The sequence below is a fragment of the Buceros rhinoceros genome, unplaced genomic scaffold, assembly GCF_000710305.1.
Source record: "Buceros rhinoceros silvestris isolate BGI_N320 unplaced genomic scaffold, ASM71030v1 scaffold30982, whole genome shotgun sequence".
Taxonomy (NCBI): domain Eukaryota; kingdom Metazoa; phylum Chordata; class Aves; order Bucerotiformes; family Bucerotidae; genus Buceros; species Buceros rhinoceros.
The window spans coordinates 32,517-53,812 of record NW_010397667.1 but is presented as its reverse complement, the minus strand read 5'-3'; the positions used below and the strand labels follow the sequence as shown (position 1 = coordinate 53,812).

General features: G+C 38.4%; 2 protein-coding genes across 2 annotated transcripts in view; one reads left to right on the top strand and one right to left on the bottom strand.

Annotated features, from left to right (window-relative positions):
• Positions 1 to 695: 695 nt before the first annotated feature.
• Positions 696 to 4,825, top strand: LOC104502384 (chromosome unknown open reading frame, human C18orf21; the record flags this gene model as incomplete). The annotated part of the gene is made up of 3 exons (XM_010146350.1): positions 696 to 895; positions 4,051 to 4,259; positions 4,672 to 4,825. Coding segments are annotated over 3 exons (563 nt in total), but the record flags the coding sequence as incomplete, so codon positions are not given.
• A 7,962-nt stretch (positions 4,826 to 12,787) lies between these two features.
• The window catches only part of RPRD1A (regulation of nuclear pre-mRNA domain containing 1A), a gene marked incomplete at its 5' end in the record, with an annotated part of 30,016 nt that continues 21,507 nt past the window's right edge, over positions 12,788 to 21,296 (bottom strand). Inside the window, one exon of the mRNA XM_010146349.1 lies at positions 12,788 to 12,937. Within this exon, the coding sequence (XP_010144651.1) occupies positions 12,788 to 12,937 (150 nt within the window). The remainder of the gene's footprint in view (positions 12,938 to 21,296) is intronic.

Sequence of the window (21,296 nt, the reverse complement as noted above, 5' to 3'; positions counted from 1 at the left end):
GGGGCTCCGGCCGTGGGAGAGCGGCGCGCAGGGGCTGCCTGGGCAGCTGAAGGGCAGAAGCCTGGCCCTAAGAATGCAGGCTTTTCCTTCTTCTCCATTCTCCCCTGGCGCTGCCCCCACAAAACTGTGCCAGGGTGTGCCTCGGGGCTGCTGGACAGCACAGGGGCCAGGTGTTTCCTCAGAGGTTTAGGGAGAGATGCTCGAGTCCGGCTCTGGTAGCAGGAAGTAGCAAGGCAGGTGCAGGAATACGCCTCCTAGCATTAGGTCTGAAATTTATCTCAAAGCATTTCTTCATCCCAGATGGAGACGCTGTCACCCTCTTGCACTTAAAATGGGCAAAGAGCTTCTCAAGGCTTTAGTGTCACTGATCTGGCAAAAGAGTGAGCCTGCATGGAGCTCCTTGCAGAATTATAAGCCTCCATTGTTAAAGATTTTTGGGAAGAAATTGCATTTTTTTCAGAAAAATTTACAGTTACATGTAGTGTAAACTTACGCCGTGCATGAACTTAGCATGAATTGTGCTTAGCTAAGCCCGTGTTGGTACTCAGCTTCCTCTTGAGTTCTAGTTGTATCTGAAACATACAAACATACCTGCCTAGATACACTGTTAAACCAAAATGTATCATTTTAATGTTTGCCTAGGAAGCATAACTACTTCACTTAACTTTTACTCTTTTGCCTTTATTAATCTGTAGATAAGGAACGTGGATTAGAAAGAATATGTCCTCACTGCTTCCAGTTCATGGTTCCTGATAGCTACCGGGTGCGTCTCAAACCAAAGATGAAAGTGACTCCACAGATAGAGAAAGTTCTTAAACGAGAGATGAAGAACCATAAACTTAATATGAAACAAACAAAGCTTTTGAGAAAGTACAGGGAGTCAAGAAGTGTTCTGGTAAGGCTATTTACTTGGAACTGCCAAATGCCTGGTGTTCCCCTGAAACCTTTCAGTGGCATAAAAAAGAACATAAGAAATCTTTCTCTTGGAAGAGGACTTCACACCTACACGTTTTCTTTTTTTCATGAGCACACAACTCTTCCTTTCTTTTGGGATAACTTTTATTCACAATGAAAATTTTTAAAGTTTGCCCTCCACAATAGAGAGATCATGACCACAATGACAAGAACAGTAAGCTTCCCCCCCCAAAAAAGACCAAACCCAACCCTGCATGTCAGAAAAGCTACACAAAGAGCTCTGCCCTCCCTGTGATCTCTTTAGCAGCAGACTGGGCAGACTCTCCAGATGTCCAAGATCTTGCTAAAAATTGTTTCCATTTGGCATTTCCAGTGTCAGCTGCTGTATCATTTGCATAGCTTTGCAAAAATGGCAGGAGTGGCAGATTTTTGCCCCTTCCTTTTTTTTCTGTGAATGTGTCAGAATTAGGACCAGGCAACTCTACTAGATACAGAGCCTTAATGTGGCCAGGTAGGTCCTAAAATCCATTAGAATCCTTAGAAATCCCTTGCTAAGAATACCCCAAAACATACCTCAGAGGAAGACCATGCACTTGGCTGAAGTCATGCTGGTTTTGCCGGTACACGTAGCTCGACATTTATGGCCTTTGTTTTAGCTCTGAAGAAGGGCCCGAGTGACTGATAGGTTGTCAAGTTTTTTTGAGTTTTATCAGTTGTGCAGAAATATATTTACTCAACAAGCTTTACTTCATTTATTTCAGTAGACTCGTGGCCACATCAGATTATAGTTACCTTCTGTACAAATGGAGTCTTTTACATGTGTCTGTTACTGTTCACAGGAAGTCTTCTATAACTAAACCACGTAGGTAATTTAAGTGAGTTAATCTTGCTCTCGAGGTTTCAGTTCTTTTTCCTAAAATTACTGAGGAATGTAAGTTTAAATACTATATTTTATACTAATTGCTATTATTTGAAGAATATTTATTTTTAATGTAGTGTTGCCAAGGCATGCCCTACTATTAAAACAGGTTATCTGAATGGATGTTTTAGTCAATGAGACAGCACCATGTTGTGCCCAGCTGCTGCTGGCACACTTGGCATTTTCTCAGGTCAGAGTCTGCTGGTTGGGGAGTAAAATTTGCAAAATTATTTAAGAGTCAATAGCACAAAATTAAACTGAGGAGGTATCACAGGTTCTTAGCTGTCTGGGAACAGACTCCAGAAAGTGTCTGTTCAGGCGCTCCAGAAAGGCATCTTTGCTCTCCAAATTGTAGATCGTAGCTGATCAGCAGAAAGGGCATCTGAGAAGCTGGAATCTTTGTTTTACTTTTCTGGGATCACAAACGTTTAGCGTACATGAAGAACTGACTCTTTAGACAACTGATGAACAGTGTCCTATAGAATTATGATTGGTTCTTAGATTTATTCTGTAGCTGGAGCTGTTTGTAGGATGCACTGTGCACTCATATGAGTAGTTTAAAATTAACTTTTAAATAGGTCCAGATTAAACTGGGTAATACTCTAATCTTGGGATGTATTTACAGTTTGCTGCTCTTGTGTTCTGCTCAGTTCTGTCTGCATTTGTGCTGTGGATTATGATTTAAGTATTTCTGGTCTTAAATGTTTAAAATACTGTCAACAACTGACAGCTTTCAAAATTAACAATGTAGATCCCTCTAATCTAATACCGGAGACTTGAGAAAATGAAAATTGGAGTGTGGTTGAAAATTAGACCAAGCAACAATGTGACAGGTTGTGCCTCTGATACATTTCTTAGCAAGTAGAACTTGATTTGGGAATGCTTCTGCCATGAAAAGCCATATAGCATAGAAACTGTTTGAGGGCTTTTAAAATTTTTGGAGTTAACTGCCTATGCAATTCAGGGAATGGAAGCTAGCTGTGCAGTGCTATGATTAATCCACTAATTCGTGCCTTGTAAGGTGTTCACCTCCACTGATAGTCCGTGAAGTGCTAAATCGTCGTGAGATGTTTGGGTTTTTTTCCATCTGAATTTCATTTAGAAGAACTAAAAATACATCAATACCTGAGATATATATGTTAATGATCTTTGTCCTTTTTAGTTTGTTAGGCTAGCAAAATAATGTCTAAAAGGAGTCGAAACACGTAGTTGGAAACACTTAATTTCTGCATTTCTAAATGTAATTCTTTCTAAGCAACCTGAATTTAGGTAAAAAGTGACACGTTTTGAAATGAAGAATGATTTGGCATAGGTGTTTTCAAAACTGCTTAGGCATTTTTGTGACATCCTTTTGAGTATGTTTTTTTTAACCAGAAACATCACATAACTGTGGTTTTCAGTCAGTGTAATTGTGTGCCTCAAAAAGTTGTCTGGCTGCATTACTCTCATGTCTCCTAGTAAGAGTAGTTGCCATGGCAGTAGGGGGTATCAGGAATATCTGACCGTCTCTGTGACTGTCAGACATTATTTGTTCTGATGCACCTCTGCAACACACTGTGCTGATGGGAGTTCCCTGCAGCCCAGAGGTACACAGATATAGAAGAGAAAGTGTCCTTTATTTAGAACCTCCTCCATACATTAGTAAGCATTTTTGCACTAGAAGGAAGCCTTTTCTTTGTTCACCAAGACTTGCTGTTAATAGCTACAGATGACTGTTTCTAGAGAGCTTGGTAATTTAAATTTTTAATCTCAAGACTGTCTGGGAAGTGTGTAATATAATTTCATCAGGGATGGAATATGCTAATGATCACACTATATGTCATGTTTTTAGCAAAATACAAGTACCCTTAAGGTGTACTCAAGATACCAGATATCCAGGTCAGGTGCTGTTTCATCGTCCTGTTTTGACCGGGTTGTTTTCTGTATTTCACTGTACAACATTACATTCAGAGTTACAGGTCTCCTGAAATTAGTTGATAGGGGACTGGAGTAATTTCTAGATAAACCCATAGGATGTGCTTGGCTTAAGGAGCCTGAGTGAAAGCACTGGGTCTAAAGTGTATGTTGCTTGATAATATCTCATGTTTCACTTCAGTAAATATTTAATTTGTGTCATGATATTTGGAGAATAGTTTGGATAATTCTTCCAGTGGCTTTATAACATAAAGGTGGAGTGACTGAAAGAACGGTTGGTATTTCCTTTCTTCTCTCCATAGCTGGTTACTTGCAACTCTTGCAACAAAACAACAAGACATTATGGTAAAAGCAGAGATTTTCTGGCTACCAAGACACAAAAGGCTGTCACACCAAGTATTAGATCTAGCCTGAAGACACCAGATGTAAAAATTCAGTCTGCAAACAAAGTGACACCTGTAAATTGCAGTAGGCTGGGATCTAAAGGGAACAGTCCTTCATCACTTCCCAGGTACTTGTTTCTCTCCTGTTTCAAGGGGCACTTTGCTGATTGGCTGTATCATGTCTTGTTGGGAAAGGGCATCATACACTGCTTTCAGATCAGTCACTTAATGAACTTTCCATCAATGACTAAGTATTCTTCTTCAGTGGTCTGATTAAGAACTATTTTAACTTTCCAACCTTTAACACCAAAGATTCTAATGAAAAACAACTGTGTGCAAAAAATGATCTATTATGTTTTTGTCATTAATGTCAAATGGCTGGCTTAAAATTTGCATAACAAAGCTGTGCTTCTAGCTCACTTTCACATGAAAAAACACATTCTGATTTTTTCACACAAATTAAATATATGTGCTTTCATAGTTGCTTTGTGTGAATTCTGATTCCTCACCTTTAAGACATTTGAGTCTTTTGTTTTTCAGAACACGTGTATCCGGGCAGGCATCAACCAGCTCTGCTTCCAAGACTCCCAGAAACTCCAAGTTTCATTTTTCTAAGCTAAAACGGATGCTTAATCTAGAAGAAAAAGAGAGAAGCCAGAAGGCAGATTTAAAAACCTTCTTGACATTACTGTAGCTAAAGATAACAGCTGTAAAGATTATAGCAATAAATACTGCATTTAGTAAATCAGTGAAGCAATTTCTGTACAACTCAGGTAACTGAAGTTATCTATGCTGTCAAAGAATAGACCATATTTTTTAGAAGGAAGCTCTGTTTCTAAGGGGACTGATTGACTGCAAGAGGGAGATGAGAAAATAGGCAGTCTAACGTGCTTGGGAATCTTGAACATGTTTTGCCCAGTTCTAATGACCCAAGAATTTAACCTAGCCTTTACACAGGTTCCAGAATAACTTGCTCTTTAAGACAGGACTCACATATAAAGAGAGAGAAAACAGCATATCACCAGGTTAAGTTTCTTCATTTTCTTAAGAATTTGGTCTGTAGATGATACTGGTCCCAGGATAACACAGAGCCTTGTAAAACTGCATTCTAATGTGGGATGCTCTGAATATCAGCTCACAGCTCCATGCTAGACTGCTGGATTTGTACTGCTACGGCAGGGCACCGTTACAAAGAATATGGGATGCTTTCCGGTTGCTCCAGTGCTACCAAAATGGGTCATGCTTGTCTCGTTCGGGAACGACTAAGGAGAGAACCTTTTTCTTGAATGTCATCTGCTTTCATCAGGCTTCAGAGTTTCTTCCTTCCTGGACTTTAATCTGGAAAACTGGGTTTGTCCTGGACAGTAGTGAACTCATTGCACCAAAGCGTTTTGATGTGAACAAACAGTTGTCAAGGTTAAAGAGGTCTCCATGGTCAAATTTTACATTTTCAATTTGGCACGGAGAAAGGACATAGAAAGTCAGTGTTCGCCACTGAGTTTATAGCCTTGTCCTGCACATGGTCTGCAACGACAGTTCTGCAAATCCTGCTTCTGATTTCCCCTCTGGAAAGAGAATCAATCAGTTAGTTAAAAACATTTACATTCTTGGGTTTAAAGGTCTGTATTTTCCTTTTTCTTTCTTTTTTTTTTTTTTTTGGTTGTACTCTAATGAATATCTTCCTTTAAGTGTATTCAGACTCAATGAACACCGCCTAAGAAATAGAACCAGTAAATAAGTTGGCAGACTTGAAAGTGATCCAGGGCAGGGAGGAAGTTTGTAGCAAATTCTACTTACAGTCTCATGATTGGCATGTAACCTTTTTATATCTCCTGTACACTTGTATGATTAGCTTTGAAAGGTTTACTGCCATTTATTTCTTACATACGGGTAGGATCAAATTAACCGTCATTCTTTGAGCAAAATAAATACGGGCCTTGGAGTTATGCCTTTTCCAATGCAGAGCTTGGCATGAATTCACCTGTTGTTGCTGTGTTTATGATGCAGTCCTCTGGAGAAATTCTTCCATCTTGTTGATAGAAAATGTGCCTTATACAAAAGTATTTGAAAAACAAGTTTTACAATAAATTAATATATTAAAAAAGTGCATGCATATATTAAAAGTGCATTAAGTTCTCTACTGCAGAGCTTCGAGGATTCTGTGAAACCAGTGTGGGCATCTGCTGTGTTTTAAGGTGCACCAACATTCATGTGTTACATTAAGAATATGCTTTTGAAGCAGATCTCTCAATTGTTTACAGTGCTTTTCATGCAATATTGAGTGGTCTCTGAATACATGAGTCACGTTCCTTTTGGATAAAACTACATCATCATGGCATGGCTTCGCGAACGAAGATCTGGGAAGGGTTTTTCCCACGCTCACTGCAAGCGATGAGCGCACCCTTCGGGCCTGCACGGTGGATTTTTTAGGTGAGGCACCAGCATGCGTGGAACTGGCTCCACCCTTTACACCTGAGGTTCATCTGCCAGGGCCTAGCGAGCTTCGAAGGTGACAGCGAAGTCCTCAGGTTGTAGGTTTGGTTAGAGTGTCCTTCTCCTAGATGATGGATGCCTTACAAGGCTAAACGAGCTCCATCTGCCCGGGTTTGGAGTCAGAGTTGTCCTTCCCCTAGGATGGCTGCCCCAAGGCTAGTGAGCCCATCCTGCCCATGGACACACTTTGTCTGACCCTTCAGCTGAGACCTGTCTGGCCTGGGAGACCCCACCGGAGGCACATGCCACCACCAGCACAGCTCTCAACCTCTTTCATGAGCTTGGATAAAACTACAGATAATGGATAAAAGACATGATTCAGGGCATAACCAGCATGCTGCAGACGCTAATGGGCAGCCTATCCAGAGGATCACAGGAGAGCTACTCTGAAGCACACATCTCCAGTGGCTGGCAGGCATTGAGCTTGAGGCATTCCGCACTCCAGGTGTGTCACTACTGCAGTGTGTATTTGTTAACCAGACTTGTCACACTCCAAACAACAACTTTTTCTTTGCAATTACCAGGGCAGTCAGGCATGTCCAGATGTGTTGTTATAAGAGATCACTATTGCAAGCTATCAGACTTCACTGGGGGAAAAAGGAAAAAAATCATTCAGTATGTGCCATTACTTGTTTGACTTCAAAATGCTGGGCAGAAACAGTGTTGGCATTTTCTGTCTGAAGTGCTTTTATGTTAACCCTGAGCCTCTAATACCGTCTTTTTCTGATACTGGACTTTCACAGTATCAGTATATTGGAAAACATAAATACATATATATACACACACACATCTGTATATATACGTATATCTCTAGATGTATATGGGTCTATTCATACACACACACACATCAGATGCATATATATGCAGATATGCATATACACATATATATAACCACCACCACGCACCCCCCCATACACATCTGGTGCACTCCTCCCTTCAGAACATACTGCATTCCTGTACTCAATGAAACACTGAAGGTCAATCATTGGCTGCAACAGACTGTTGCTGAGCCTCCCCTCCCCGAGCCAAACCACTGCCAGGCAGCGTTACTGGTTTGTGTTTGAAGAGTCGGAAGAACAACTCGAGAGAGAGGAAATGGCCTCACTGATTTTAGTGGGACCAGAATTTCACCCTGACTTCGTAAAGCAAGACCAAGAGGGTTCTCTGTTAAGCCTGCACCACTGCGTACAGGCACTTAATTACAGAGTGAGAGCTACTTCCCAGCTCACAGGAATTCCACTTACGCAGTGATACGTATGCATCAACAGTAAGCATCATACCATGTATCGAAAAGCTTACAAAGCGTGTCTTGATATAACCAGTGTGTTTTATTTTGAAACATCAGTTTGAGCCACGTTCCCATTCTTGATTATTGCGAACTTCAAGCTAGCATTTTACAATCGGTTCCCTCACACCCATCCTCGCCTCTGAAGAAGCGCAAACTTTGGCCAAACAATGAACAGTATTTCTTAATTTCTTTTTAAGAAATTTACAGTTCTAGAAATTAATGGCCTCAGATGCACTTTTTAATGCACTGCTTCCTCACTGACAATTGTCACACAAAATACAAATGCAGAGAGTAATAAATTCTAAATTCAGTATCGACCATTTCCCCAGCAACATTGTGAGATTCTGGTTTGACTCCAAAGTACAGGGAGCAATTTACATTAAAGCCTTTTCACACCACGAGACTGAGCAGAAAAACAAGAAACCACGTCTTCAAAGATGTTTTTACAACAATGTTTTATTCTATTAAATGTGAAAAAGCGTACATACAGGTGTTATTCTGAGCACATAAATTACACAAAGATTACACATTCTGTCAGAAAAGCACAATAATGAAACATCTTTACATTTCAAACTTTTGTTAACTTTTAACAAATGAGTCTATTTCTGTTGCAAACAAGTAATGAGTGCTATTGCACTTCTGCAAATTCCCACAAAAACATCATGCTTAGTAGGATAATTTAAATATTGTAAAGATGAAATCAAGAGATTTACTACTTAATCAAGATAAATGACACACTGAAATAGGAGCTGAGACAAAATTGGTCATTCATTAAAAATAATTCCACTTCAGATACTACATTTGAGTCTGCTTTCCTACTTGCAGGAATAGTCACTGTGATTATATGCAGCAGTAATGAGCAGAACTGGCCCTAAATATTTATAAATGTAACCATCAAATTTTAGATGTGATGGTTTCCTAGTTCACTATTTTTCCACTGAAAAAAACTCCTTACCCATGAAACTATTTGCTTACGTTTCAAATGATGGCAATCCAGCTGTTCTGCAGAGGGCCAGTCAAGCCTATGCATGATTTCCATGTCTTCCATGGTCGTCTGCACAGGGCGCTACTGCATCCTACTTATGTGTTTTGGGTCATCACTGAAGTACCAGACTGAGTTACCGCTGACTTGTCAGAGCAGTATTAGTCTGCGGAAGTCCTAACACTTTGTCCTTTCAAACTTCAGGTAAACAGGAATGTGCCACTCTCCGTTCGGCATTCAGAAGACTACTCAGCTAAAATACACAATAAGCATGTAGTTTGGGTTGAGCTGCTAGGGATTAACTGAGGGGTTTTAATATATTAATGCAAACATTAATGGAGCGAAACAGACAAGCTATCGTTACTGCAGGTTGTAGTTTTATTTTCAAAAGGAGCAATGAATTTCTAGGAATGGCAATTTTTGTAACTAAGGACTTTACATCTATTTTTAAAACCACAGAAGTGGGGTAACACTCCTAGTATCTTCCAAAACGTTCTGTGAAAACACAGCCTGAACCTGCAAATGCTAAAATATACAAGCAGTCCCAGTGACCTCCAAGGTGAGCATTCTCATATGGCAAAGAGCTGCAGGAATCTCTGCTTTTCTCAGAGAATGCTCAATCAAAGTGCAATATAGTGAAGCAAATAATCTAATTATTATACTTTTATTAGATGAAAAATGTTCAGATATTTATAGTTATGCCTTTTATAAGGTGGGCATTCTGGTTTGAGTAGAGTCAGACCACGTTAGAAGAGACAAGCAGGGTATATGCAAACATTTTCTTTCCCAGGGTGGAAACGCCCCAAAGCAGAGCTACTGTATAATGCCATCTACAGCTAAAACGTTGTGTGGCCTGGTTTCACACTGTGATTTCTGTTTTGACAAAAGTTGACATTTGTTTTGCTTTTCATTTCCACCCAGGCATGATCTCCCTTTCAGCTCCTAGGCACCCTTCTTTTCCCTGCCCAGCCTCTTTTCTTCCTGAGATGTCAGAAGTACGTACGTTAAGCTTCGAAACCTGAGAATTTGGAGGTATTTTTTGATACTGCAGGGCTGCATTTCTGTCACACCATGTTATCTCCTGCTATACTACTACAGTTACAATATAAACCTTCTAACTACTTGATACCTGCTGCCTTTCCCATATAAATAAAAAACAATGTACCATTCAGCCACTAATATATGACACCTGTACAACAGTGACCTTTACCTTCCTCAAATCCTCTTTTCCAAACAAATATTGAGGGATCATTTCAAAAAACCCAGCTATGAAATATTCCTTGAAGTAAACAATTTCACAGTAAAATAAAGAAAAATATATCCAGAAAATAGCACTCTCTCAAAATTAAAATTTATATACATCAAGAAGTAGTTGAGATTTTTTTCCTATTCTTTTATCAGTTCCACATCATCTGTAGATCAGCAACATTACCACTAGGAGTGATGAATAGGAAAAACAAGTCTAGAGAATCAAGTGTCACGTCTCTTTTCATACTCTTGAGAGATCAAGGAAATTCAGCATTCAACTTTATTATTATTATAATTATTTTTAATTAAGGTAGCAAAAGACTGTTTAAACTAAATTCCCTATGGTTTTGAATTTCCAAGACTTAGATCCTTCAGTGCACTCTAAACAAGTCACAAGCCATGCTGCTGCACTTATAATCACCTCTGGGTACCAATTAAGTTTTCCATGGATGGGATTCAACCATGAACTCACTATTTATCCTTTCTGGTTTATGATTTGTTGTAATTCTACATAGATTAACCTGTTTTAATATTTATCACAAATTTAGTACTATTTTAGCAAGACTGAGCTTTAACTGCAACTTTTATGCACATACACGTATATAAGAATTTATGAGCTGCGTTTAATGTACTAGAACATAAATATTTAGAACATTAAAATTCTACCTGAGTATTCATTTTCTTACCAAGAATCTATGCTGAAAAGACACCAATAAATGTTATTTAATTTTGCATATTAGTCTTAAACTAAAGAAACACTCCTCCGGATTCATTAGACTTAACTCTTTTTTCCTATGGAGTAGGAAATTACCGCTCAAAACTTACAAATCCCTGGATGGTTATTTTTAGCATTCCTATCTGTCAGTCAGAATTTTTGGTGAAATTAGTGTTCTACACTGCATGACGTTGCATGCTACGTCAACAGCTTGTATTTTTATCTTTTGGGGTTTTTTCCCTATTTAACCACAGTCCAATTCATGGCAACTTCCATGAGAAAAGATAATTGGACTGAGATGCTTATGTCCAAGTGTATCTATTTTAAAGAGAAAGATTATTCTTCACTCACATCCAACAAGTATTCTAGTGCTTAGCCCTGTAGAAGTCAATAACAAGTGACAGATCACTGTCTTCAACAATTTTACTGCAGGACTATTCTGAATTGTTGTGATTTCTGAAAAGGAAGAATAGATTAAAAAAAAAATTGCTTTCATGTGAGGAGTATTAAACTTGTAAACTGTGAACTTAACTGAAGCAAAACAATGCTCAACAAGTGCAAACCCATGAACAAATGCAATCATTAAATACTCCAATGATACATCCAACTCAAACACTTGCAGCCCAAGTTCTTAAGGTCATCTAAATGCCAAAGGAACAGGCAGGCTTTTTAAAAATCACTCAACAATTACCTGCCTAATTCTGATTGACTGAACAGCCTAAACCTTCTGACAAGCTGTTAGATGCCTGTCTGCGTCTCAGTTTTTAAGTGAACTTAAAAGCTGGTGCATAGTATGGTAACTGAGACGTCTCACAAATTCAGCTACCTGTAGACAAATACATTTGTACCATGCAAAGCACTTTTTTAGAAAGAGACACTTGGCAGTAAATTTCCACTCTTTGACTTACACAGAGGCCCGAACTGTCTCCTCCTGTTCTGTGGAAAAATATGATCAAGATCGAGAAATATTGGCTGGAGCAGGTGGAAGTGGAGGGCTGGAAGCCCATGCTGGCCTCCAGGGCTTCTCAGCAGAAGAGAATGTACAGCACAGCTGTATCGTTGAGTTGCTGCATGTATGGATGGTTCCTAGCGTTGTCAAATTTTAATAACGGGCATTCAACAATTGGGACAGTTTAGAGAACGACCTTTCAATTTAATTAAAGCTGTAAAATGGCTGCATATTTCTGGGATTAATCTTTTTAGATGGAGACAGATGTTCCAGAAAGGGATTAGAGTAGAAATGAATGGTCCCTCAAATTAGAATCTAAGCAGCTGTAAAAAGAAGGTTACAATTTTGAAACATATTTTAAATGGTTGATTGTATAGTTTCCTACACCTAAATGATGCTAAAATATTGCAATATTTTGAGTCAATTAACAATCTGCTCGGTGTAACATGGCTCATGTTTTACAATTCAAAACTGGTTACTAACATTTACTTCAAAAAGTACCTGACTTGTTTTGGCAGTGGGTAGTAAGATCACTTTTAACTTTCCATAAAATTGTATCAACCTTCTTTCCAACAAAAGTTTGTGATTTCCACATTTCACATCCTCTCTAGCAACTGAAATCCCGAGTTAGAAGCATGTGTTGATTATATGTTGATCTACGTTAAACATAAGGTACATAAGAAAAAATCTTAGCATGTTTTTTTACAGGGCACCCAACTAAAATCTTTACAAAAGATAAGATAATTATCCGTTCTTCAGTGTAACAGACACAGATGCCACTTTTATAAATGTACCCTTATGCTACTTACCAATAAAATAGTAAACAAATCAACTTTCTAAACCATTTTTTATAAATTATTAGAAGGTTTTTTACTGACACTACTCTCCAACAATATACAAAAATAATACTACAAGAGTACCAATCAGTCTGACCTACCCCTCATTTCACAGAAAAGTAGAGGTTATGGAAGGATGGTGTAATCAGTCATCACTGTAGATGTCTCCTGCAAATGGTAGGTGTACATGGCTGCCCGTGACGTTGGGAAGTCGAGAGAGATCAGGCAGGTTCTGGATGCGTGACCTGAGTTCTTTCCGTACTTGGGACACTCTGGCTAGCTTGCGTTTGTACTCCTGTAATGCAGAAGAGTTCAACATGAGGCTCTTGCTAATTCCATCCCTCCTACTTACTGCACTTGATGTTTCCCAGATAAAGTATTCCTTCTGCAAGGCAGACAACTAAACATCCTTTAACAGGTGAGAACCCAGAGAACTGGGTTTTTTGGAGGCAGAGACATCAGCTGTAGCTTTTTGTTGTTGTTTTCTTCAGCATCTGACTTTGGAGGCACAGCCATGGGATTGTTTTGCTTTGGATTGTAAGCGTATAAATGTTAAACAAGGAGGACAACCCCAGTCAACACAACTACATCTGTTTCTCCATGGGACTAGTAGAATGGGATTATTCTTAGAAACTGTACTAAGAATAATTGAAACACATACTCTCCTATCACTCATAGAGTATACGAGGATAAATGCACTGATGTAAAAGAAATTGCTTTCAGTTCATACTGATGGAAGAATAAAAAAACAATTAAACACCACCTAACCAGGCCTGTTGATCAGCCCCACCAAGCTGCCAATCATTACATATTTCATATTAACTTTTACAATAAAACCCATATGGCTGCAGTACATTCATGGATCCAACAGAATTTTCAGAAATTTTTTTAATTGGGGACTTAGGATTCCAGAATGTGTTGGAATACAGGTCAAACCACTCATAATTCATGAATTTAATGATTATGAGGCCCATGAAAAAGGATTATACAAGATAAAGTATTTAACAATATAAACCAGTGCACTAGAGTATAGTTAGTGATCATCTACTACAAATACGAGACGTAGTGGAAAAGAATAACAGCTTGTATAAACTGAGAAGTTATTAAAAAATGGAGGAAGATTTGGGTACAATTTATAGGAATATTAGCATTTCAAAAACTTGGAAACTCATTTCTTTGCAGAGCAGAAGAGACTGAGCATTAGGAGGCAAAGCAGTGCTTCATGAAAATACACTGTAATTCATCAAAAGCAGATGCTTTCCAGTGCAGCTGCAGGTTTTGCTGCAGCCTGGGAATGGTTGGAAATAACAAGAAATAGTTAACATACAAGGTGGATAATTATTCCATGGATAACCAAGATGTTGTGATTAGAAACAGTCATAAATAATAGTGGGTAGTAAGGAAAAAAAAAATCTATATCCTGTAGAAGTGCCGAATACAAACACTTGAAAGTTCCAGCAGGTATAAAAGCTGTGCAACTGTCTAGAAAAGATAATCACACTTTTTACAAGGTCTAAACAAAATTTTAAACATTTTTCTATACTGTTAACAGAATGGAGGGAAAAGGAAGGCAAATGAAAAGACCTCTCAGTAGCAGAAGCCAACACAGTAGTACAAATATTAAATACCTAGGGCACAATCAAGATTATTGGACAAGGTCCAACACAGATAAAAACAAAGTTTGCAACTATTAGCAGCAGTGTGGTTTTCTTACCAAGGGCAGTAACAGAACCCCAAGAAATCTTAAATTCTTAATAAGAAGGTAATGCACAGCTAAAAACCCCAGTAATTGAATCTCCACATGGAAAGAAAAAGGCATCCCTGAATTAGGAACATCAATTCCTTTGTATCATTTATGTAATTTATATTTAAAAATTAAATATTACATACAGTTCAGTCTCATGAGATAGTAAACACAAGTGAAAATACTACAGATGCTTAGTCAGCAGAGCTGTAAACACCTCGTGTCAGTACACAGGGCACAGCAGTGTTCCTTTTATGACAGAGATTACAAAAGTCTTAGAACTGCAAGACCCTTGGTCCTAGGAAAACCAGCACTTGCTCACGCTTGCCCAAAACATTTTCTCTGGTGCAAGTGACTTCAAGACATGTTAGTGGAAATGGAGGGCTGTATCCTGATACTATATCCTTACAGCAATGCCCAAACGCCAGAAATAGTTTATGGTTTCAATATTACAGCAGCATCCAGAAGCCTCAGCAAGCTGACTCTTTGCAAGTCGTAGTCCTTTGCCAGCATGTGAAAAGCCAATAGCAGAATACTTCTTGCCCTTTTCATTACCTGTTTTAGTCCACATTGCAGAGAAATACTCCTGACTATTATTTTAGGGAATAGATTTTAATGTCTGAGGAAAATATAGGTTTCATTGTTTAGTAAAACAAACAATTTGGCTGTTTTCAGAAGCAGGATGGCTGGAGATTGAACATTAGGCAACGAGGGTTTTGAGGAAGCTTGAAGCTGGAAGACCTGGCCTCCGTTATGAAAGATGTATTGCTATACAGAAGAGGATGTGTAGAACTGTAAGGCCCAAAATTAGTAAAAGAAATTAACTATAAAGTAATTCTAGCCGTTAGTTCTTGTAAATGGTGTTTGAATCAGCTGAATCTTGGCTAAATTAATTCTCTGTCAATGAAGAATGTGAAGCAGCAAATCAGTGCCCCCTTACAAGCTTGAAGCGTGATGCTAGGCAAATACACACAGATCACACTTAGCAGCTATATTCTCTCAAGACCTTACTCCGAAACCTGAAATGTGCCTTAAATTAGATGACCAGTTGCTTGACTCCATTAAAATTGCCTTTAGCTAATAAATAATTTCCACAGTAACATCACATTTCTGACATCAGCATTTTCCATATAGATTTTGCCTGGGTCTTGTTGCCTTGTGAGTATCAGCTTGATCAATATTACTGACAGCAGGTTCCTTTTTCTCACTGAGGAAAATGTTGTTCTCATAAATTCATTCTCCCATATACTAGCCTTCTTTCTCTCGCCAATACCTTTAGCATAACGCACACTCTCAGTGAGTCAAAAGTTGTTCATTATGCCTTCTCAGAAACAGACTTCCGAGGGAGTTTGCTCAAGGTTTTTACTATAAAACTAAAGTAAATAAAAAATTCAAACGGTTCTGTAGTTCAGTATATTATTGATGCAGTATAAGCTACAGAATGCAATTTTTATACAATTTTGGAAATACAAAGCGTATGAGAGATCTGCAACTATAGATCAGATGTTCATGACAATCCTCCCCTGCAAGTAGAAGTAGTATTCACCTTATCCAGAGCACCTGATTTTCCACGGCACTCCCAAAGCTGTTCTAGACATCACTGGAAATGCCCAGATTTCATAACTGGTGAGCAAGTTCAAGAGACAGCTGATTTTCAAGCACAGTCAGTGACTTAGCAGTTTTGAAGGGCTTTCAAAAGAGCTGCTTCTCACAGTTCGATTCTATTTAAACTCACTTGTCACTTCTCAAAGGGTTTGCTTATATATTTTTAAGGCTGCTAATACAGTCCTGGCATTACCTAAGTAGTCCTGGGCTGTTGGAATACAAGTACTAAGTACCCATTATCAACAAAACTCATTATATATAGCCTTTATTATTTTATCATATAGCGTGCACATTACCTAGAACTTTTTTCATCAGTGTATACATTAAGTGTGACTTCATTAAAGCAGAGGAGTGCAAATGGGGATATCTAGGTGTTATTTCCCATGTTATTGCTCCATTAGAAATGCTGTGCGCTATACAACCAACTAACGATCTACCCATACTGTTGACACTTCAAACTGCGGACATCGTCATGGAAAATTTCAATTTCGTTTTCATTATGTTGATTTTAAGACATACTTCAAATTACCCCTGTGTAAATGAAGCAAGATTCAAGCTATTTACTTCAAACAGGCTAGGAGAGGCAGAAGTATGATGTTTTCTTTTGCTACACTGAGCATAATTTTCATTCCTTGCTACCTATGGACAACCTTACTCTTGGTATATATGGGCATCCTGATGTATGGAATTGAAGTCTCTCCAATTTCTTCAGCAGTCTAAGATAACACTACTTTCAAGGAATAATTTTTTGTACTTCCAGTCATACAAGTTGGTTTATGAGATAATTCAAAGAACTTATTTTGCTTATTAGAATCCCACTGATTACTAGTTTCCCTTACTCAACACTGTAGAACGTGGATATTTTGTTAAAGCAATGCTAACAACATATGGATTTCACACCTAAACAACATACGGATTTCACACCTAGATGAACAGTAATTCCCTATCAAATAAGTACTAGACAAAAAAAGCCAAATAATTTTTGATTAGACACTACAATCATCATGAATAATAAAAATGTGAGCAGGCCAAACAGGTTGTGCACTGCAGAGAATATTTTCCCTTCCAGCTGAAATAGGCTTAAATGAGTTTCTGCAATTACTGCAGAGAGGTGCTACAGCTAAAACAACTTGGAACTTCATGGATCGGCTTTCCCTTTATAACAGTAATATGATTTTGAACCCTCATCTGATGACGAAGGCTATGGCATGCATCAAAATCCTGCATGGCAGGAAACATATAGAAAAGCAAAAGAAACAAAGTCCAATTCCAAAGCAAGAATAAAAGATTTGCAGGAAACAGAAATATTTAATCCCCACCCTTGTTAGCTACCTAAAGAAAGGTAACCTGCAAATCAATACTCTTAATACAGAAAAACAAAATCCAAAAGGCTTAAAAGGCTTTTAAGGTGTTGAGGGCATGTGTATACATCAGCATGTGTGTACATCATGGCCTACATGTACCTCATATTTAAAAACAGATCTCTGACTTTTCAGGTCCATTCCAACCTTCCAGTTTCAGGTGCAGATACCTGACCTGTGTCATAAAGCAAAGGCTTCTCACACGCTGTGTCCAAAAGCACAGACACCACCAGAAATCTTCGAAGGCTCAGTCGAAGGTAAATAGCATGCGATACTCTGGTATCTAGATTTTGGAAGTTCAGAAACACTGTGTTTGTTTATAGACTCCATCTTATTAAAATCTAATGCCTCACCCAGTCTAGGTATTTTTCTGCAAGGAAGACTGACAACTAGACTTGAAGGAGTCAGATAAGCCTCACTATCACTCTGGAAAACAGATGAGCAGGGTTACCTTTTGTGCTGCCTTAGATAACTTGGCATGCCTCATGTTCTTCACCAGCATAACTAAAGGCTCAACCTGTTTAGCAGTGTTAAGGATGAACAAAACTCTGAAATAACTTTCATTTAAGACACCGAACAGCATCTGAACACATCTGTATGATTCACACACACACACTCAAGGTTGAAAACTCAGGGACAGTTACGACAAGACCTTGGGAAAGGTCTGACTTGGTAAACTTTCTGTTACACATTTTGCCTGTTTACTAGAAAACAGATTTTCGGAAGAAAGCTTCAAATTTCCAGTATGTTAGCATCTAAGAGTTTTCCACTAGGTCTTGCCATATTTAGAGCAAAATAAATAGTACTGAAGCAATGAACACCTACCTAGTGACTGCTTTGTTTAATCCTTACTACAGTTCTACGCACTGCCACACACATTACTAACCGTACACATTACTCTGCATGTAGACTGACTAACATTCATGTAGGTTTTCTAACGGCATTCTTCAACGTCCCTAACGTTGAAAACTGCCGTTTTCTAACGGCATTCTTCAAACTCAATTCATTGTTCAGCAAACTTCTTTGAACTGACAAATCAAAATTATATGCACCCTCTAATTTTGAGTATCCCAATCTTCTTAGTACTTAAAATTACTAAGAACTGAACACTTCAAAGCAATTTTTTTAAATTAAGTTAAAATATTAGAGACTCCTCAGCTTGTCTGCAAATGAAGCACGAGGAAGCAATGAACTCAGAAGTTTGAAACCCACAAACTGAATTAGTGACCATCTGGAGAAAGCTTGATAAGAGACTTTGTCTACCAGCAAATGTTATGCTATGGTACAGACAGCAACAGATTGCAGAACTTCAAACCATATATTCCTGAGTAGGAATAGTATTCCAGTAGTAAGTAGGAACAAAGTATTTTAGCAGGACATTTCCCATTTGAAGGGTGAGTATCAGAAATGTGAAACCCTTCTCAGCAGTGAACTATTCTTCCCACAGAAGAGCTATGCTTCCCATTCCTCAAAAATGCAATCTCTTTCTTTGTCCAGCTCCTTCCAGCCTAAACTTGGGCCTCGAATCTCAATCACCCCAGTCTTGAATCCTAGGCCCCATCTCCATTCCTTCATCGCTGTTCCTAGAACCAACCACTTTGTCCAGCAGATCTGTGGAATGCCTCTCAGATTCCTGTCGTGACTGTATTCACACGCAATACAAACACAACCGGTTTTTGCTTAACGATTCATTGTGGCTCCATACCTGAATTCCTCCCTCTCTAATCCTGGTCTGCACTTATCACTTCGTCTATCATTTTGGTTGCATCTGGTTCCAGTTCCACCTATTTCTCCCTAGTCCTATACTCAGCCTGTTCCTGTTCTGTGTCTATATAGTATCTCCACCAGATCTCTCAATGACCTCATAGCAGTTTTTGCTTCCATTCTCTTAGTCCAAAGGAATTCCAGTTCCTCCCATTTCAGTCCCACACAACATTATGCTTTTTTGGCCGGTCATTCCCTTTTTTTTTCTCAGCCAGTTAATCTCCTATTCCATTTCTTTACTGTAATGTGTCTAGTTCTTGATCCCTCATACCCTGCAGCCTCTGGTGCCAAGTTCCATAGGAACTTGTCCAAGTTTTGTATTCAAAGCCATCAGTTTCCAATTCCCTGTTACTTAGACTCATCGAAGCCATGGACAACCCACCCATGGAAGAAGTTCTCTGCTCTCACATCAGGTGCCCAGCTCATGGTCAGCCTAGAGAACAACTGTATAGAGTTGCAATTGCAAGAGAAGGCTTCTTTAGCCCAAGCTGGAAAACTCTCTGGCAGAGAAGTTAGTAATGTTTTAAGAAATCTCTGAGCAGCATATTAAAAGTTAAGATTTTTCCAAAGGCTTGTAATTTCATTAAATTCAGGCTGGTTTTCATCAATATATCAAAATGCATGCCCCTGACAGATTTCCCCATTCCATAATATTTGAGAAAGAATATGAATTACATCACCTCAAATAAAAGGTCCTTTTTTAAGATTATTTTGTTACAAACTTGTCCTTAGCTTTATTTTTGAAAATTAGATTGGCAATAAGTTGGTCAATGTTTGGGACAGTTAAAGAAAACAGGGGCTTACAAGCTTAATTACCAGGAGTACTACTAGCCTTACTTAGTTTATATTTACCTCCATCCAATGATAAAAGGTTCACAATGATGAATACAAATTTATAAAATAAATTACTACCTAAAGACATTGATTTAATTAGAGAACCTCTACAGGACAATGATTTAATTTAAAGCATTTCAGGACTTCAGATATGAGCAACAGTTCAAATGAAAGATGTCTGCTTGAGGTTTTATTTGATCTCCTTGTGGTTTATTATTCTATACAGCAATTTCATCTGGTTGAAAACTTAATCATTATAACAAACTCAAAGCTACCCACTTTCAAAAGATGCTTAAATTACAATGAATTCTTAAGTTTCAAATCTTGGCTGACAGAGTAAAGTTCTTAAGTTGATATTGATACAGAGGAATAAAGCAGAACAGATTTGAAAATGAGAAACTAAAAAAATTAAATATCTGCAGGCTTAGAGATAGATTCTGAGGTTTCACCAGTTCGCAAATGAACTGAAGGAAATCCAAATTAAAGGATATCAGGATTCAATTTTAAAGGAATCTAGGAATGAAAAATTTTGATGGTACATTAGAAAAACCATACCTTTAGCAATGCATTTAGGAACAGTTGTGTAAAGTCTTCAGGCTCAAATATTACCTAACAGCTGAATGGTAAAAACTCTATGACAGATGTACATTCCTCATTTCATGCAACCCTTGCCTGCAGGTCATTACAACAGTCTCAGTTCCAACTTCAGATTCCACATATGCAATTCGTATTTCTAAAGCTAATGCTGTGGGTGTCAAACCACAAAAACTAGGACTTTGACATTTGCTATTTAACAAACAGATGGACTTCTGAAAGTATGAAAATTCTGTAAAGCCAAGACTATGCAACTATTCTGAAGACAAAAAGCAAACCTGAGAACGAACGTAACACTGTAGGTCACTAGGCAGGGGATTTATCTACAGCTAGCCAAGAGACAACTGTTTCAGATCTCTTTTTTTTTGTCAAAGACAGATCTACATAAAGTAAAAGCATGAGACCTGGTTCTGTTGGAGCAAGGCTGAGTACTGTTAGCAGTCTAACCCAAGCAGCAGACAGCTTAAAGCAGGCTAGTGTATATGGCTTTTGCAACTGCAGGGTAGAACCACTCAGTGTTAACCTGTGAGCAAGAAAGAAAATCAATGAAAGGTGTTTGAAACAAAAGTGGTTTCTTAACCCCAGATTTGGTACAGCTGTATTCCAAGTGAAATAAATAAAAAGGAATACAGATAGAGGATCTCAACCTTCTGCTACAGGTGCGCCCAGGCTGTTGACCTTGTTCATTTAAGTGATCTATCAGTGCAGGTCCATTTGTGCAAAAGTGGTCTTGGATATTTTGAACAAGCTCT